We start from the raw sequence: 18,267 nt of genomic DNA, 5'->3' as shown, positions 1-18,267 counted from the left end.
GTGACGTGGCTCCAGTAAGCATCGTGCTTTGTTTGTTTTTGGAGATCTAGACAGAAATGAGAAACAAGAACACAATACATCTCCACATGGGAGAGACAATAAAATAAAATTGGTTCAATCGTCCACACAGAAACAATGGCTAACTCCATTAATCATCCATCATCGTCTATAATTTAATCAAAAACTGCTTAACTGTATAGGCAACAGATTGTTGGCAATAGAGTTTGTGTTACACAACTGGCAGCATTTAGTAAGCTAAAGGGCCACATTGATTGACAACCAACATACATACAACATACAGTGGAATCAACACTGTACAAGTCCCATTCAGAACTGGGATTGACTATAAGAGACATTACAAATGAGGCCTTGGCTCAATCCAGACTCAGTTCAATCAGTCAAAATGTGAAGAGAAACATCAGTTGATTTTATAGTGCTATAATCTTATTGTCCAGTAGATAGGGTATAAACATAAGTAGCCTTTTAAATCTTTGAGTTTGGATAAAAACCATAACTTCCTGAACTGACCCAGGGCCTGTGATGTTATTTCATGGGATTGAGTATGTCCAGTTATAGTAAAATCACAGGTTGTAAACGTGTCCGAGTACAAAAGCAGAATGTACACTGGTAACCATCACACGAGTCGACCGTCCTGCAGCGGTGATGCAGAGGCCGCTGTACACATTTGTTTTTATGTACACTTCACAGTCATCATAAAACACTTGATGTACATTGTAACACAATATACACAACTTCACTGCACCTTTCTTTGAGTGTACTGATAGCTAACAGGGGAGCGGAACCGAGCGAGAGTTTCCAGACTTCCCCTGTTGGGAGTGGAGCCTCGGAGAAGAGGTAAACCGTGGGACTTCCAAGACGGCTCCATCTCCTCCAAGTACTACTGACTTCAAGTGGTTCAAGCATTCTCTGTGTATCTTACTCCATGTGTAAAGGAATACTCAGAGATTTGGGGAAAATACCTTCTTCCCAACTTGCCCAGACTGACACAAGATGTTTGATATCATTTTCACCTCCGTACGTCCACTGGTTTGGATAGCATTTCATGTTAGCTTAGCATAAAGACTTAAAGTCTATGGGAGTCATTAGCCTAGCTTAGTCAAAGTGAGTCTGGGTAAGCTGAAAAAAAGGGTATTTTCCTCAAAAAGTTGGAGCATTCCTTTAACTTCCTTGAACTTTTAAAAGTACAAAATATTGTGCATAAAACAGAATAAAAACATAAATACTCTCGGATTAATCATTGTATTTTACAAAGAACACAGGATTGGCAAATGTGACTGTTCTGCCGTGTAAGTGTGTAATACTCCATTTAGTCTCTCCTCAACGAGCAGTAACGAGTTAGACAGTTTCCAGTTTAACTGCCAAACAGCAGCCGGTCAGTCACCAGAAACAGGATCAGCTGCTGTGCTGCTTCTCGTTGCTCCTCTCCGTCTCTGAAGCAGCAGCTGCAGCGTTAGTGCTTCAAACAAACATATAAAACAGGTAAATGTGCCTTTAATCCAGACAGAGGGAAGACTGAGTACATGTCTGGCTAGCATTGGCTAGTGTTGCTAGTTTGAAACATTTTCGGGACATTCTGGCATTTCAGATTCTCTGAGTGCAGATATCCTGAAGTAACATAGGGCCCAGTTTGGCACTATGACAAGCAGATTCTGGAGGGTTTTTTTGGTATTTTTTGCACAGACACAAAAGATACAGATCTGCTTTTCTCGTGACTGGCTGAACGGCCAAGGGGAACCATGAGGCTTAACATGGCACCTGGTAAAGTCAGATGTGGGCATATTGTCAGGAGGGAGAAACAAGCTCCGGAAATGAGTTGGCAGATTCATTTTAGTGCTCAAACAGTCTCAGTTGCATTGCAGTTTTTACACTGACATGCAGAGGAGAGGAAATCTGCCTGGCAGGCCTCGTTCGTTCTGCAATGTCACTTTGTCGCTCGAGGGAGAAGGCTGCACCTAAACTGGAACACAACATCTCAAAATGATTTACCCTTTGTGGCACAGGTCCAATTTTCACACAGCTCACCAAACAGAAATAAATCAAGTTTGGCCTCTCACATCAATCAGTTGAAAATTTGATCTTTTGTGCCTGTTTAAATTATAATTATAGAATTATGTTCACATTTATTTCACTTCTCCAAAAGGAAAAAGAAAAAAAAAAAAACCACTGTCTTAGTGACAAGATGATTTCTACTCATTAAACTCAACAATAACTACCAGTCATGCCGATATTAAAGCCTCCAGACGTCTGCTGATGTTACCACAGAGCAGGGAGACATGCAACCGTCTGCCCACATCCAGCTCTGATCTGAAATCAGTTTGGCTACTCACTGCACTACCGGCCGGAGGGGGTTTGGTCACAACAAAGCAGCGGTGCTCATCACTGTCAGGTAGAGCAAAAACTGTGTTCAGTCAAATCTGTTTGCATGTGTGGTTCTGTTGGACCTACAGCTGGGAAATCAATCCATATTTTATCATTATCGTGATATGAGACTAGACATCATCTGGGATTTTGCCTGTTGTAGCGTCATGACTTAAGACTAACGTTGTCTTTTCCCTGTTTCAAAGGCTGAACTACAGTGAAGCGATGCAGTTTTCTGAACTTATTAGACCGGATCAGGTGTTGTGTTATTATTTGTCTCTACCTGCTTGGCCGTCATATCCACATTACCGATGAGTGTTTATCAAAAATGTTGGTGTGAATGTCTTATGCACACATGAATAGCCATTGCTACAATATTGACACTGAGGTATTCCATCAGAGATATTGTGGTGTTTGATTCTCCCTGACTGAACTGTACCCTGTATGTTACAACTGTGCTGCCTGCAGTGAGAGCCTCAAACCTAAAGCGCAGTAATTATGGTCCTAAGGTCTTCTTGGGCCCTCTGTGCTGACTCAAAGAGGGTCATCTCACAGGGAACAGAGCTCACAGGTCTGTTTGTGATATTTGTCATGGTTTCTGAAATATAAACTAAATTATAACAATCCTGTACAATTTACCCTGTCCAACTCCAAATGATGCATATTTAGTATCTTATTTTGGGCTTACAACTGATTCGACACTCCCACTACAATGTGTTTGACACCTCGTGTTTGCGCTGCCCGTTCCTCTCTGTCTGAACTGGCAGGCGATGTTGATGTTTCGATGCTTTACACTGCAGAACAAATGTAGAAAAAGTAGTGACAGCAAACAAGGAGGCCAGAAATGTCAGAACAATAAAATGATGCACAAGTGACACTTCTCCACCTTGTGTTTAAGTCAAACCAAGAGGTCTACTGGACAGCTTTGTGCACGTGGTCCAGTCCTAGCAGCAAACATGTTGAAATGTAAAGAACCGGGGAGATGGATCTGACCGAGGGTTGGAGGGCGGGTGCTCAAGGGTTGGGATGTCGTTTTTTGTTTTTTTTTTTTTTGATTGAGGCAGTTCCGGTGAGGGCGTGGGACTTCCTCACGTGGGATTGGAGGAGCACCGCTGGAGGAGGAGGGCGTGGCACGTGTCGCAGACTCTGACTGGTTTGGGGGAGGCGGGCAGAGGAAGCTCGTTGTCAGAGCAGCTGTTGCAGAAGATCTCGCCACAGTTCCTACAGTGGTGCTGCAGGGAGACGCACACAGACAGTCAGCAGCCATAACCAAACCTCAACTACAACAATAATGCTAAATACCAAAACATCCGTCACTGAAATTATATTATGGTTCCAAGTGGCAATCTGGGAGATTTATGTTTTTCTTTTTTTTCTTCTGCTGCTGGAAACATGTAATATATAAGAGGATTTCTCCACTTTCCCAGCCAACCCCCCTCTGAAATCACACCTATGAAATTATAATTTCATGACCATTTGACAGCTGACCTTTCGTCTTGAGATGGAGAACTCCTTCTCACACAGCTTACAGTGGCTGGCCTCCTTGTCCTTCAACCACACCTGCCCCCCCTGCAACAGAACAACACATCAGTGTTTCACCTGAACTCTGTGACACACCTGACTAAACAACAAAACACTTCATTCATGACTATGGCAACATCAGCTGCTTTATGGATACATAAAAGACGGTTCCAGTTAGACGGTACTTTCCAACCTCCTTTAGAAGCCATTCATATTTTTTCACATATATCTGGCATTTTTTTCCCTCACTGCTTTGAAACATGCCTGAGCGTGGGAACCTAACACAGTAAAGACCCTGGTTTAATTACCTTGTCATAAAATAGTCTTCTGCTGTTATGTTACTGTACTTGAGTGTCCATCAGAAAACAGGGCCTCTTTACTGTCGTCACAATTATTGCTGTATGTTTTATTTTTTATTTGCATCACAATTATTGGTTGAGACAGCAGAAAATTCAAGATAGACAAAGAACAAGGAAAATAAATTACAGATATGGCTCTCATTCAAAAATGTTTGGATGTAAGTTACTTGTAGACACGGGACAACAGACTGTGACTCAAAATTAGACGGGCGCTGTTATTTAACTGAGAACCAAACAGCAGCAGCAGGCCAATCCTTTTCTACCACCATGTGACGAGAGTGTGGTGAGGTTAATTTTTCATTTTTTGTCTGATACAAGCAATAAATACTTTTTTTTTTTTTTTTTTTTTTGGTCTAGTTTTTGTCTCTTATCTGACTACGGCCTTACCTGAAGAGCTTTGTTGGCTTCTTTGATGTCCTCAATCTTCAGTTTGGATCTGATGAGGAACAGAAGACAGGCAGTAGTAAGAAAAAATATTAAATTATAATTAACCCACACAGGTCACGATTCTCAAGTCAGCAGAACATTACCTGCACTAAATACCACTGTTCAAAACTCTCTCTCTCTTTTTCCCTTTAGAACGGTTCCTGGTAGACTTTACTGTCCAGCTCGCCCACAACTTGTCTGGCTTCATCACAGAAGGAAACAACATGAGTTCACTTTGCATCAAGGCTACTGCTGCCCCTTTAATTTAATATTTATGATATTTCTGTGTGTGAATTCAGAGCTCAGCTCCTCTAAGGCCTGTATCTAGTCTTCACAGATGGACTGGAAACATGATTAGTTATTTAATATGGCATGACTGGATACTGACTAACTGAACAGAAAGGACAATGAGTTTAGATCCTAAACACTAGAGATTTAAGACATTAAAAGATCATTTTAATAGCAGTTAAAATTGAACACAAGGCAAATTTTGCCATTGAAAAAAAAGAACAAACAAAATAAACACGTAGTAGTTCTGTGAGAATATCAGGTGTGTGTGACTGGGCTAATTTTTCCACAGAGGCTGATGCAGAGCAGCACACAACTTGATATGGTCCAGAAAATCACGCAACCAGGGAATATTTACTCGCTGAGTTTGGAGCCCAGCTCCTCCAGAGCTTGTTCCTGGTCTTCACAGATGGTCTTCAGCTGAATGTTCTCATCCTGGAGACGATGGAACTCCTAAGGAACAATAACACACACACACACACACACACACACACACACAACTCCAATTAGGGATGCACTGATCCAATAAGCAGTTTGTCCATCAGATCCAATTCTTCTTATTTGGTGATGTTTTCTATCAGCTACAGGTAATCCATTTATCCAAACTAGGAATCATCTGCTAACAAAGGCGTCACCCAGCTGTGAGCAGTGAGGCAGCTGTTGATGTCTGAAGTCTGGATTTACTCTGACCTGATGACTACAAGCAGTCAAACAGTTAATTGTAATGTTTACAGTCCAAGTGCAGGGATGGATGGGAGCAGCAGAGCTAATTACAACATTACCAGTTTAACCAAGCACTTTACACACCATGCACAAATAACAGATTTGCTTTTTAAATTAGGCAATGACAATGACAAGAGTCAAATAGAAGAGTTACAGACTTGTTGAGTTTACTGCAGTGCATGCCGAGCTGATTGAAAATGTTGGCTTTCCCTGTTTGGTGGAGCGATTTGCTGAACCATGTGAGCATCTCTTGGCTTGCATGGAAGATGTGACTGCAATTAGTTTCACTGCAGTCATTCAGGGTTCAGGCGTCAGTCACATGACTGTTTTTTTTTTTGTACAAACTGCGGATATGACCTTTACTTTACAAAGTGCGGTGTCTTTCCCTCTCTTTCTTTACCTTTTTCAATCCATTTATCTGCAGCGCCTCTGCACTGAGCTGTGACACAGTGTCTCTCTCTCTTTCCAGATCATTTTGTAACGTCTGGCGCCACTCCCTCTCAATCTTCAGATCCATCTCCAGCTGCTGGCTACAAAAAAAAAAAAAAAAAAAAACAGCAACAACATATACAACACCAACAACAATGTAAGCATGAGTGACAATTACAAAAGAAGGAGAAGGAGAGAAGAGATCATGTCTGACTGTCACAGGCCTGGATGCTGCAGTTCTGGTTAGACTTTATATTTAGTTGCTGCACTGGTTTATATTTGTTTCTATGTGGTTTCTATTATGTTAAGCTCAGTTTGCTCAGAACCGTCTCTACTGTGCTGAACATCAACACGCTGGGGAACGGGACCCTGGTCCTCACATGTTGATGATCGAGTTAGACAGTCTGATCATTTGAAGTAACCTCGGAAGATGAAAGCTTCACGTTTAGTCTAACTTGCTACCAACACAACTACTTCAGTCAAACCCTGCAAAAAGGCAGGTTTAATCTGAATTAGTCGGATTATGAGCATGGCTTTTTATGATATCTCCATGAACTCATTTCCAGACATGGATGTAGGCATCAACAGATCAGGCTCTATGATAATTCATTAAGCAACAGGAAGGGAAAAAAACACTAAAAAGTGAAATTTAGTAAAATATTTGAGTAAAATATTTTACAAATACAGAACCAATTCAAATTAAGTTGGCTTCACATTAGCGAGTCCAAGCAAATAAAATGAGAGCATGACCATTTCACTCTTAAGGACATTTGTCATTTGACAGTAATATAATTAGCAGCTGTGAAATGAATTGGCACAAACTGTATACATTCAATATTATTCAATTTATTTTAGTTCTAGTTGAGTCAGTGTCATACAAGATAATTTAAGTTATAATGACCTAATTCAATTTAGAGGTAATTTGGCATGCAACTGAAATGCATAAAATTTAGACAACTATAATGATGCAGTATGGGCTAAAGTCATAACTGTAAATACATACACATTTAACATATCTAAATTTTAGAGACTTTTCTATTATAGTTAAATACATCCAAAATTTGAGAAATCAATCCACTTGGATTTGCAAGATAATTTAGAACTGGCTAACATTCTATTAAAACAGGATTAATTTAGGATTGTATGAGGGGTAGGACTCAGGATGATTTCTATATTTCTTAGTGCAAAATAAAGCATGATGGGTAAAATTCTCTTTTGATACATGAATAGATAAATCACCACATTGGTATTGTCAGAAAAAAAAATCTCATCTCCAATGGGTTCATGTTAAGAGTCAATCGAACAATCTGTTTTTTTTAGCTATGCATGTAAAATCATGCGTTATAAATGTGAGACATCGATCCTGAGTTCAAATAAAGAGCCTTGCTTAGATTCAATTCAAGAGGTAAAAAAAAAAAAAAAAACCCACATCAAAAGCCAGGTTAACTTCCTACACAACTATACATGTAAATGTGTGTATGCTGCCTTGTTTTATGCAGAACAGACTGTGTGTGTGTGTGTGTGTGTGTGTGTGTGTGTGTGTGTGCATGAGTCTGCCTCTCTGTGTGTTTTTCGCTTACAGTTGTCTCTCTCTGTGTGCGATCTGCCGTTGCAGGCTGTCGGCCTTGTTGGCAAAGTCCAGTTTGAAGCGTCTGGCTCCCTCCTCGGCTGAGGTGCGGTGCCTCTCTGCCTCCTGTAATCTGCACCATTATAACCAGGGACAAACTCAGGACCATGGAGAGAAAAAACCGGGGGGGAGAAGGATGGAGGGAGAGGGAAAAAAGAAGAGAGGAAGGTAGGGGGGAGGATGGAGGACAGATAGCGAGGGAAGGACTGAGGTATTGGGGTGGAAAGATTAAGGAAAGTATAGAGGGACGGATGAATAGATCAAGATAAATGAAGATGACAGGAGGGAGGGGAGTGGTTGTAACTGGTACTACTATAACCATGCCAATGAGTAAAACACACTGGGATGAGGGAGGGAGGGAGGGGTGAAATGAGTCAAATCAGAGGAGGAATGGTGCACAGTGAGGAAGACAGAGGGGTGTGAAATGGAAGGGGAGGGCAGGAAGTAAACACAACAACAAGGTGCAAATAAAAATGGGTGTTGAAACGGTCAAATCAGCCAAGGGAAAGTGCCTACAGGTGAACAGAGAGGGTGAAAGGAGGAGAGGAGAGGGTGGCCAGCTAACCAACGGGACCTGAGCCCGTACGTTGGCACGCTCAGAGGGAATGGACGCTACTTGGCATGTAAGCGTGACGTGTCTGAAGTCAAACGCAAAGATAACAGTTTGCACTAGCCCTGAAAAATGTCGAGATACAGCTGCATGCCTGTATGTTAGAAGATCTGAAGGATAACCTGACAACACCCATGAACTACAATGTCTGGTAACTTAGAGCTTAAATATTACAATACTTACAGTAAATGCCAACAACACTGATAACAAACCAATGCTAAAGACCGAACCCACAACAAGCATTTTCAAAACATCTATTTTTATTGGTCATGGTGGTAAAAGACAGTAGCTGTCTGTTTTTTAACATTGTAATGAGTCATTACTCGTCTTCAGTCTGACAGGAGGTTACAGTACTAGGAACATGGAGTTAGAATAGGTAGAATGATTACTTCCTGAGCTATCACAAAGTCGATACACACAGTAATGTCAAGACAGGATATGAACAAGACTTTCAGGTTTCCTTGACAACAATGCAGACGTTTCGCAACCACGTAACTCCAGGTCTTCACACTGGAACGGACCTCATCGGTTTTGTTTCAAATGTCAAAGCAGAAACAAAAGCGTGACACACACACACACGACTTCCCGCTGTTAACAGCTGTTAAAATCTGTAAAACCTGATTGGACCGTCTAATCCTCAACATGTGTATCTATAGGAGGATGTGCAACAAGGAGAGGGCTGGCCAATCAGAAGCAGAGGGTGCAGGTGCAGCTTAAATTTGCAGCCACAGAACCTGAATGGTGTAGAACAGTCTGTCCCATGTGAATTAACATAATAGGATGGCCAGATTGACAAACAGTTTTATATATACTGTCATTTTTCTGGGCTAGCTTCTATATAAACACACTTTGGGCAAACTAAAAAACTAAAGGACATTAGGTATGTTTGACGATGCTTACCAGGTAGGCCTGCTAGTTTGCAGATGTCTGCTGGAGGAGCTAAGTCTCTGATGATGCTATGGTAACCTCATCGCTAATGTCACATTTCAGTTGAGTTTTTTAGTTTAAGTGCACGTAACTGTAACACGCGAAACAGGTTCAGAATTGTTTTCAGACTGCAGCCACAGGATGATGCACACAGTACACACTTTACAGCCCTACTGACTCATCACTACAGCATAGAACTACAATCACCATTTTATTCTGTGCCAGCCTCAGCAAACACAACGATGACCACTCTACTCCATTCAAGTTCTATGGCTGCAACATGCATCAGAGGCTGCACAGCTGCACTCCGGTGTGCACTGACCGTGTGGACTGAGCTGGCCATGATGAAACTGTCCTCTCTAGACCACACAAATTGAACTGAGCAGATTTGGCGCTGTATGGGTCGATTCTACGGCTACTACCAGGCCAACTAACAGCCATCTATGGGGGAAGCGACTGAATATCTTTATCTATATTAGAATGAATGAATGAATGAAAGATACCGCACTAATGATCTGAACAGAGGCTGACACTGTAGCTCACAGTTCAGTCGCTCAACCAAGTGCAGCTGAAAGACAGCTGTATCAGGTCATATTATGGGCCGGCAAATTAGTGATGATGTTTACTAATTCTAATTAACTATATTTTTTGTTTTTTTGTTTAAATTTGTTAAATAAAGCTATTGCAAAAGCTACCAATGTTACCAGATAAGATGCAGCTACTCCCAGAACAAACTATATTTTGTTATTTGAAAAAAGTGAGCTATAACAACCACAAGGTTATTTTAAAATGTCTTTTATCCAGTGTCTTACAGTGTTCTGCAAGCCACTGCCTTCACTGACCTTGACTAACTCTTTTGCCGATGCATCAGTGAATGTGTACAGCTGCTGCTTTGGCAAGGGGGAGCCACCTGGAAATACATCGACCTGCTGTGAACCAAAGGCCCACGCCACTTCTACTCAGTTCTATTTCTGTGCTCTAGTCCTAATAAGTGCTGGCTGCAAAAATGGAACAACAAATGCAACCTAATGCGTCGTCATGGTCACCAAGATCCTAAAGATCAGGCGGCACAGAATCACTTAGCAACCACTGCGTAGCTGACACGGACGCCGCTTTATTAAACTACAACCACCAAACTCTTTTAAATCTGTGGCTGTGGGTTTATCAGGATAAAACCACTCAGTAGTTTGGATATGAATGGGGAGGCCCATTGTACTTATTCTAACTCAATGTGACAATGACAATGAACAGGACAGAACGCCCTCTGCAAAGCTAGGGTTACATCTCTGAGCCAAAATCCAGTCAACTACCTGCACGTTAGTGATACTGCATATAAACCGACTACTGGCAACAGGAAGAATGTGTAGCATTTGTGTGTGTGTTTGTGTGTGTGTGTGTGTGTGTGCCTGAGCATGTAAGTGCACAAATAAAGAAGTATACCATTGATTCACAATTTATCTGAAATATCTATTAAAGTATAACTGTCATAATTTTCAGATGCTTCTCTGGCTCGAGAAACAAAGCCATCGATGAAATGAAAGGGAGCCATGGCAACGTGAAATCTGGGCCATAATGTTCTTCATTTAGCATGAAACAAAAATCATGGAACGTGTCGCAGTGGTTTCTATGAATCCCACAGTTTTGCTGATGTTGGTATGGTGATTATCAAAGAACCGAACTATGCGTCCCAGTTTCACCTTGCTGTTCCCCGTGGCTGCTCTCGGGCCATGGAACCATCTGAACATTGTGTGAAAAACAAAGCAGGAATGTTCCTTTAAGTTATCCATTTATTCATTCATTCAGTCATTCATAGGCAATCATGTATCCTGTACGTGCGTGCATGTGCGCGTGTTTGCTCTCAGAAGGAAATGTCCTTGACTAGTTTGTACTGGTGCTCCGTGTCTGTGCTGGCACACTTGACAAAAGACATGGCTAGTGTTCGCGTCTGACTTAGCAGGTCTTTATCGCTGCTCAGGAGAGGAGGAGGAACAAAATCAGGAGTTAAAAATAGAAATAAAATGATGTCAGAATGGAGGGAGGAAAATGGATGGATGGATGGTATGAAAGAGGGGAACAGAAGGAAAGAAGGAGGGAAGGAAGGAAGGAAGAAAGGATGTCAATACATCAGTGTTCTAAGTGGCCCCGGTTACACTTAACACTTAAAAATGAGTCTTTTTTTCCATCGCGTGCACAGCAGGAGGTGCTAGACGACAGGCTTCAACACACAAAAACCTGTTTTCAGGTGGCCAGGCTTCTACACAGTTTAGATCTGACTGCAGTCCAATGGGCAGATGAAGGATGCAAAGAGATGGAGAGGACAAGCAGGAAAAAGGAATGTGGACAGGTAAAAAAAAACACACTTACAGGAGACACATTAATTGACATTGTCAGGTGGATGTAGCGTCAACATGAGACCTTTAAGCCTGGCAAGCAAAGACGTGTGTTCACAGATCTATTTAACAGCATTATGATCTCTCAAGAATAAGAGAGAATCAAAGAGGGAGCTTCATCTCTAATGAGCTGGTAAATCATCTGATTTCAAACGGTGGCTTCAATCACAACATAACCAACTTTGCCATATCAGCAACAACAACAACAACAACAACAACAGTATGGCTTAACCAGACTCCTTCATTTGAAAGTTGGTTCAGGACAGTCAAACAGAGCAAAAAAAGAAAAAAAAAATCCTGTTGAAATGACAAGTGTAACCGGGGTCTGTGTTCATCCTACTGGCCTAGAAAAACCTTCAGAGCAGCAAAAAACATTCACAACCAATCACAAAGAGGATGGAACGAATTTAAACCAATAGAAAAGGGGAGGGGGGGATGGACCGTGTTGACTGGGACATGACAAAGCTGGAGGAGTGAGGGGGCGGGGTCACATGACATCAACCAACCAGCACACAGCTAGGTAGAAGTTTCCAAAATCACTGATGAATGCAAAGGATTTATACACAGGAACATAGTTCTATAATAAGTGAGCAAACTGGCATGCAGGAAAATATCTAGTTTAATTTATTAGACATGACATACAGCATAAGCATTGGCATTTTTAGTATGATTTAATATGCAGAAAACCAAGCAGTCTGTTTTTTTTTACTTCATATTCATCTTTTCATGTTAAATTCACTGTACAATATTAGCTCACTGTCCAAATACTTTTTTCTGTCAATGGTATCTGTATGTCATGTGATGAAGTAGTTTCATAGGTACTAGTGATGAGACGGAGGAGTTTATTCAAATCATTTTTCACGGTTCCCTTAGTTTCTCTTCTGCATAGCTCTAGACTAGGACTTGCAAAAGACCCATAGACATTGTAGACTTTCAGAAATCATGAATTTGCATAAACTGGCATGCGAGGCATGCATCCCAGGTCAGATCATCTTGTCTAGAGATCAGAGAAACCACATGGAAGTTGAGTGTTTTTGGGGCCGTGGATCAGAATCCCATTTGATTCTTTCCACTGTATTTCTTTACAGAATGCTGCTCCCATGTAAGCCTGTACTTTGAATCAGAATGAGAAATACTTTATTGATCCCTAAGGGGAAATAGGTTCAATTAAACTTTTTTTAAAAAAAAAATGTAACATATATTTGTTCAATTAAACATATTTTGTTCAACTTTACTTTAAAAGCAGATACACAAACCACAAAGCAAACATATTTCATATTTTTCATTTTTAAAAAAAAATGGAATTAAGGGTATTTAATCCTTGCTGTAAAACAAAATAACTGAATCATTAAACCTTTATTTTGAAGGGACGCAAACTAACTTATTTCCCATATTTTTATGCAGTGACTTTTAAGTTAGTCTCAGGGTCATATGACTTACTATGTTTTCACGGAGCAGTGGAGAATCTATTTTAGACTGTTGGGTGGGGGTGGAGACATGAGAGAAAATAATTAAATTGTTCTGAGATGAGTGTGCTGTGCCTTTTCAGGCACTGTGTCTCACCTTTGCTCCAGCTGCTTCATGGTGGCAGTGATCTGATTGGTCTTCTCCTCCAGACGACTGATCATATCGTTCTTCTGCTTCATTCCCTCATCAGAGGTCTGATGGATGAGAATTAGTGTCATTATTAGTAGTAGTAACAGCATAATTAGTATTAGTATTTCTGCTTCTTCCCTTTATCATGCAAATAACAAGAAGATAAGTTTAATTTTTTTTTTTTTTTTTTTTGGCATAACACCCAACTGGGGCTGGCTAAGAATCATGAATGGTGCTAACTGAGACACTTATGACTGACCCCCCCACTGCTCAATATCCAGCTACGGACACGGATACTGAGGGCTTGAACTGTATTTAGGTAACTAACTGGACACACTGGACACATGAGAGGTCGCACAATCATTAATATCAAATTTACTTCCAATTTAAACAACTATGATAACGTAATGTATCATTGTGAACTGCTTGGAGTCATCAACTAGTGCATCAAATCCCAGAATCCCCCCTCTCCTCATTCTTCAAATGACATCTACATGAAAGGTACTCCTATAAGATATGTGTAGCTGCTTTAAAGAACAGGGCACTGCATAGAGTGGCAGAAAATAGACTATGAATATGAGCGGAGCAGAGGAAAAGATTAGCTGTGAATTGAGAATCTGGCAGTAAATACGCAGTAACAGGCTGCAGCGTGTCACGTAATAAATGCTGCCGCTTCTCAAGACCAAGACAATTCTCGTCTGTTTCCCAGCTGCTAGAAAAGTTCAAGTTAAAGTGACTGTCACAGCCCATGGATGACAGAATTTATGGCCTGTTTAGCAGCAGGACCTAAAAAATAATCTCTTTTAAGAAGGTTGCAGGGCTCCCAGGAGGTGGGAGAAGACGGCTGGTAGGAGTCCCAGCAGGCCAGTTGCTCCGGCGAGGAGAGGAGAGGACGGGTCTGAGCTCCCAGGAGCCGTGCAGCGTCCAGCACAACTGACCTGCTGGACCTGACCAGCCCACACAAAACGACTGCTGACAAGCTCTACTATCCTGTAGGGAGGCGACCAAATTGCATAAAGGCTGTTTAGTGAGTTTAAACAAAACTGACCAGAGCAGACGCTGAGGCACTGACACTAGAAACATGGAACTGCAGACAAGAAAATGTTCAGTTTCATTGATGCACATTGAAATGGCAGTCCAGCTAAACTAAGTTTGCCCAGTTTTGTTTTCTCTCTCTCTCTCTCTCTCTCTCTCTCTCTCTCTCTCTGTGTGTGTGTGTGTGTGTGTGTGTACCTGCATCTTCTGGTACATCTCTACATTGATGGCTTTGACCTCATCCAGCTGCTGTCTCAGTCCGATCAGTGTGTCCTGTTAACCAGAGCAGAAAAAAGCTGCCTTGCATCACTGCACCTTGTAAAACAGCAACAGAAACTCGACAGTTTTTGCAAACACAGACTCATTCCTGCCCCAACCATGGTCATGCCATTGTTTCTGTCTTCTAAATAGCAGACTTAAAATTCTACTTTATATTACTGCAGCTTGCTGACCAAGTGTTTTGTTTTGCTTTGGATTTGCTGTAAAGGCAAATTTCCACATCTGTGGACAATAAAGATGATATTATCTTTTTTCCCTCCCTTGAAATGTGGGTTGGCATTTCTAAAGAGTAATTTAGTACGTTTTCAATTATGGATGATGAAAAGAAAAAGGCCAAGACACTGATGGTAGAGGTACATCTGGGGCGACTAATGTTGGATGTTTATTGCCCCACAGAGTAAGTCCAGAGTGTTTAAAAAGATATTATATGGCTCTGCTGGATACTCAGTTCTATTTTTAACATAATATATATTCTGTCATCAAAGTCTAGAGTAACACCGGGCATAAGTAAATAGAAGCATACACTCAGAAAAATAAGAGGAAGAAAAGGAAAGAAAAAAGGGGGAGATAATTAAAGAGATAAGAAATTACAGATATATGATGCAAAGTATAAAAGCTGTAACGTGTTCAAGTTAATCAATTTACTTTAAGAGCTCTCGAAAGGTCAGAAGAGATCATAAAATGTCCTTAATTTCACTCCATATTTCTCACTGCAGACCTCAAATAGGTTGGAGGATGCAACTTTCATGGAGACCTTGCCCTGTAACATTTGCATATTAAACCTTTTTGTCATGTCCTTATACTGTTGCACTCCATAAGTCACTCTAGGGAGAGTGTCTGCTAAATGTCTATTTTTCTCTGAGCAAATTTTGACTACTTCCTTCACGCTCTTGAAATTCCCTGTACATAAAGCATACACGTTAGGACAGACAAGTTCCTCTCTAAAGAGAAAGGAAAGGAAGTATGATCATTAAAACCACAGCCAAAAGGAAGAGAAAGTGAGTGAGAGAGAAAGAGAGAGAGAGAGAGAGAGAGAGAGAGAGAGAGAGGGAGAGAGAGAGGGGAGTAAATGTATGTTGACCTGTTTTTCGTGAATATCTTTCTCTAGAAGTTTCATGGCCAGCTCCATTTCCTGTTTCATTGACACCTGGACGACCAACTCATTCTCCACATCCTAAAAACACACCGCAGACAAATGAACCGTTATCACACACACCCACATGAGTAATTTGTAAACACATTTTATATGTGCACACACACACACACAGTCCAGCCTTCTGACCTGTCTGAGCTGACATTCCTCCTTCAGTTGTCTTCGGGCCTCGTTGTACATCTCATCCAAACCCTGACGAGACTGTTTGTAAGTGTCTCTCTCCACTGACACGTCGCCCTGGGTCACCTAAAGTTGATAACATTATAAGTATGATAAAAAAACTAAAATAACACCAAGTGTGTGTATCAGTTTCCCTCTCGGTAAATCTGTACTTGTGATGGTTTGTGGTAGTTCACAGCTGGCCCAGCTTTGGGCTTAGCTTTGGTTTCAGTCTTATTTAGACACCATGTTTCTTTCTGTTGTGTGAGTGGTGGGTATTAACATATGTGTATGTGCATGTGTACCTCTAAATGCTGTTGTGCCTTCAGTAAAATTAGACTGTTTTCACTCCTCAGTTGTTGGTTTTCTTCTTGCAGTTTGATGATGTTGTTCTTGGCGATGGCTAACTAAACACACAAACAGACAGACACACACCAAGATGAAGAAAATAATACACAGTCGATCCGATATCAGCAACAGTCTGATATCAACAATGTTGACATCAACACTGTGCCATCAGTTACAGATACTACTCCTATTTGGTGGTTTTGCCACACAATGTACCCTGATTACACAAGATCTATGTTTAATAGTTTGGGAAGATTGAATGGAACTCCCATGAACTTTTGTGGAGTTTTGATTAAAACCAGAGTGAACAGATTTTCATTTTAGTGAGAGCAATTCCATTCATGCTTGGGAAATCTGAGATGTAAAACTGAGCAAAGAGCAAGAGCAACTCAATATTAGGATAGTGTTCTTGGTACTTTGTTCCTCTGAACTAAACTAATAGGTGTCTTACCTCCTCTATGAGTTTAGAGTTGGACTTCTCCAGAGAATCCACCCTGCCCTGAAGACCATGGACTGTGGAGCTGGACACACAGAGGCAAACAGCAACAACCAACATTCAGTCATCAGGCCTCGTTTCCCTGCATTAGTACTCACAGCATTCTTTCACAATATGTGAAAAAAATACTGCAGGAGTCAAAAATCACAGCTATTTATGTTCCATGTTAAACCTAGCTTCTGTTTCTGTTGCAGAAAATGATTTTCTTAAGTGCTGTTATGAAGTGGATGACGTGTAACAGCACACCCAGCTATACAGGACTGAAGTGTTTCACCTCTGACTTTGTCACTGACCTGAATTTGCCTTTCGATGCATGCGTTGCCTTGGCAATAGTGCCATGGGAAAAAAAACATTCTCAAGACCAAAATGTATGACAGGCCTGTTTCTGCTTGGTCTCCACATGACAAAAGCACTAGTCTGTTTAAATGAGTCTGGCTCCCTAAGAGAGTGTCTCTGATTTTGGCTCCTGGCTGAGAGGTTTAAAAAGCCCAGCCACAGTCAACAGAGCTGGGCTTCTGAACAGAGGATGATCATAGCTGGAAAAAACTTCCCACAGATGCTTTCAGAGTAGCTGTTTTGAGTTTTTCTTGTTTGTGAAGTTACATGGATGAATAATGAAATAACATTTGGTATTTGCTGACTGCATTTAAATGTACAGGAGAATGTCACAACTTTTGGGTCAGCCAAGGCCACTGTCTGAAGCTTAAGATGAAAAAAATGCATGCCACCACAAGACCATTTCTTTTTTTTCCATTAGATTAACCACTGAGGGACCCTCATTAACAGCCAGTAATGGCACACACCAATTCAAAGTGGAAGATGCTTCAATGCCTCCCAATATGGACAAACACAAGTTGTCAACACAAGCTGTCACAATTTAAAAAAAAAAAAAAAAAAAAGCTGACATAAATGCAGTTTGAATCAACAAATTTATACTGAGAGAAAAAGTAATGATAATTATCTTTCTTTGTGCTTTACAGCAGTGATGTGCCAAAGCCTACCCGTGTCAATCATCAGCCAAAAATGATTTATTCAAGACATGTCGTGGGACACTGCTTCATACTGTGTCAATCATTATGTCAACACATATGGCAACACGTTAATTAAAAAAGACTAGAACAAGCTAAACTAAGGATAGGAACAACATTTTGAAAAGACCCGTTTGCAACAGCCTGCCTAATTCATAAACCAGCTGGTTTGTACCTATACTTACTGTTAGTAAGTCAGTACGTTAACCTACAGTGGAAGATTCAATCACTACACCAACATGCACACTAATTTTCCACTATTATTTCAAATATGACAATATTCAGAAGTTGATACAGGTCAGGTAAACTGCATATTCTGTTTAGATATTCTGAATTAGGCCTTATTCTATGTATCATTTTCCAATTAAGACGTGGGATATGCCAATATTATTCTGGTTTTGGCAGCATTTTTTGGACATGTAAACAGCACTTTAGGAATGTGCATTTCACCATGACTATGTCTATGCTTGTTTATGATCAGCTCTGTATGTTAT

At 40.9% G+C, this 18,267-nt stretch overlaps 1 protein-coding gene across 3 annotated transcripts in view; it reads right to left on the bottom strand.

The window, feature by feature from the left end:
- Nucleotides 1-148: 148 nt before the first annotated feature.
- The window catches only part of rufy2 (RUN and FYVE domain containing 2), a 34,270-nt gene continuing 16,151 nt past the window's right edge, over nucleotides 149-18,267 (bottom strand). For 2 of the 3 annotated variants that reach the window (XM_030077552.1, XM_030077544.1), the window contains 12 exons: nucleotides 16,701-16,770; nucleotides 16,207-16,308; nucleotides 15,872-15,988; nucleotides 15,671-15,763; nucleotides 14,509-14,583; nucleotides 13,243-13,340; nucleotides 7,706-7,825; nucleotides 6,097-6,226; nucleotides 5,332-5,426; nucleotides 4,647-4,695; nucleotides 3,868-3,948; nucleotides 149-3,611 (listed from right to left, as the gene is read on the bottom strand). In XM_030077552.1, coding sequence (XP_029933412.1) covers nucleotides 3,468-3,611; nucleotides 3,868-3,948; nucleotides 4,647-4,695; nucleotides 5,332-5,426; nucleotides 6,097-6,226; nucleotides 7,706-7,825; nucleotides 13,243-13,340; nucleotides 14,509-14,583; nucleotides 15,671-15,763; nucleotides 15,872-15,988; nucleotides 16,207-16,308; nucleotides 16,701-16,770 — 1,174 coding nt within the window. In that variant the 3' untranslated portion in view covers nucleotides 149-3,467. Of the gene's footprint in view, nucleotides 3,612-3,867; nucleotides 3,949-4,646; nucleotides 4,696-5,331; nucleotides 5,427-6,096; nucleotides 6,227-7,705; nucleotides 7,826-8,604; nucleotides 11,257-13,242; nucleotides 13,341-14,508; nucleotides 14,584-15,670; nucleotides 15,764-15,871; nucleotides 15,989-16,206; nucleotides 16,309-16,700; nucleotides 16,771-18,267 lie in introns of those variants that run through there. The other variant, XM_030077561.1, reaches the window with a different exon arrangement.

The sequence above is a fragment of the Myripristis murdjan genome, chromosome 3, assembly GCF_902150065.1.
Source record: "Myripristis murdjan chromosome 3, fMyrMur1.1, whole genome shotgun sequence".
Taxonomy (NCBI): Eukaryota; Metazoa; Chordata; class Actinopteri; order Holocentriformes; family Holocentridae; genus Myripristis; species Myripristis murdjan.
The sequence above is the reverse complement of the archived record's forward strand: the minus strand, read 5'-3'. Positions and strand labels throughout refer to the sequence as shown.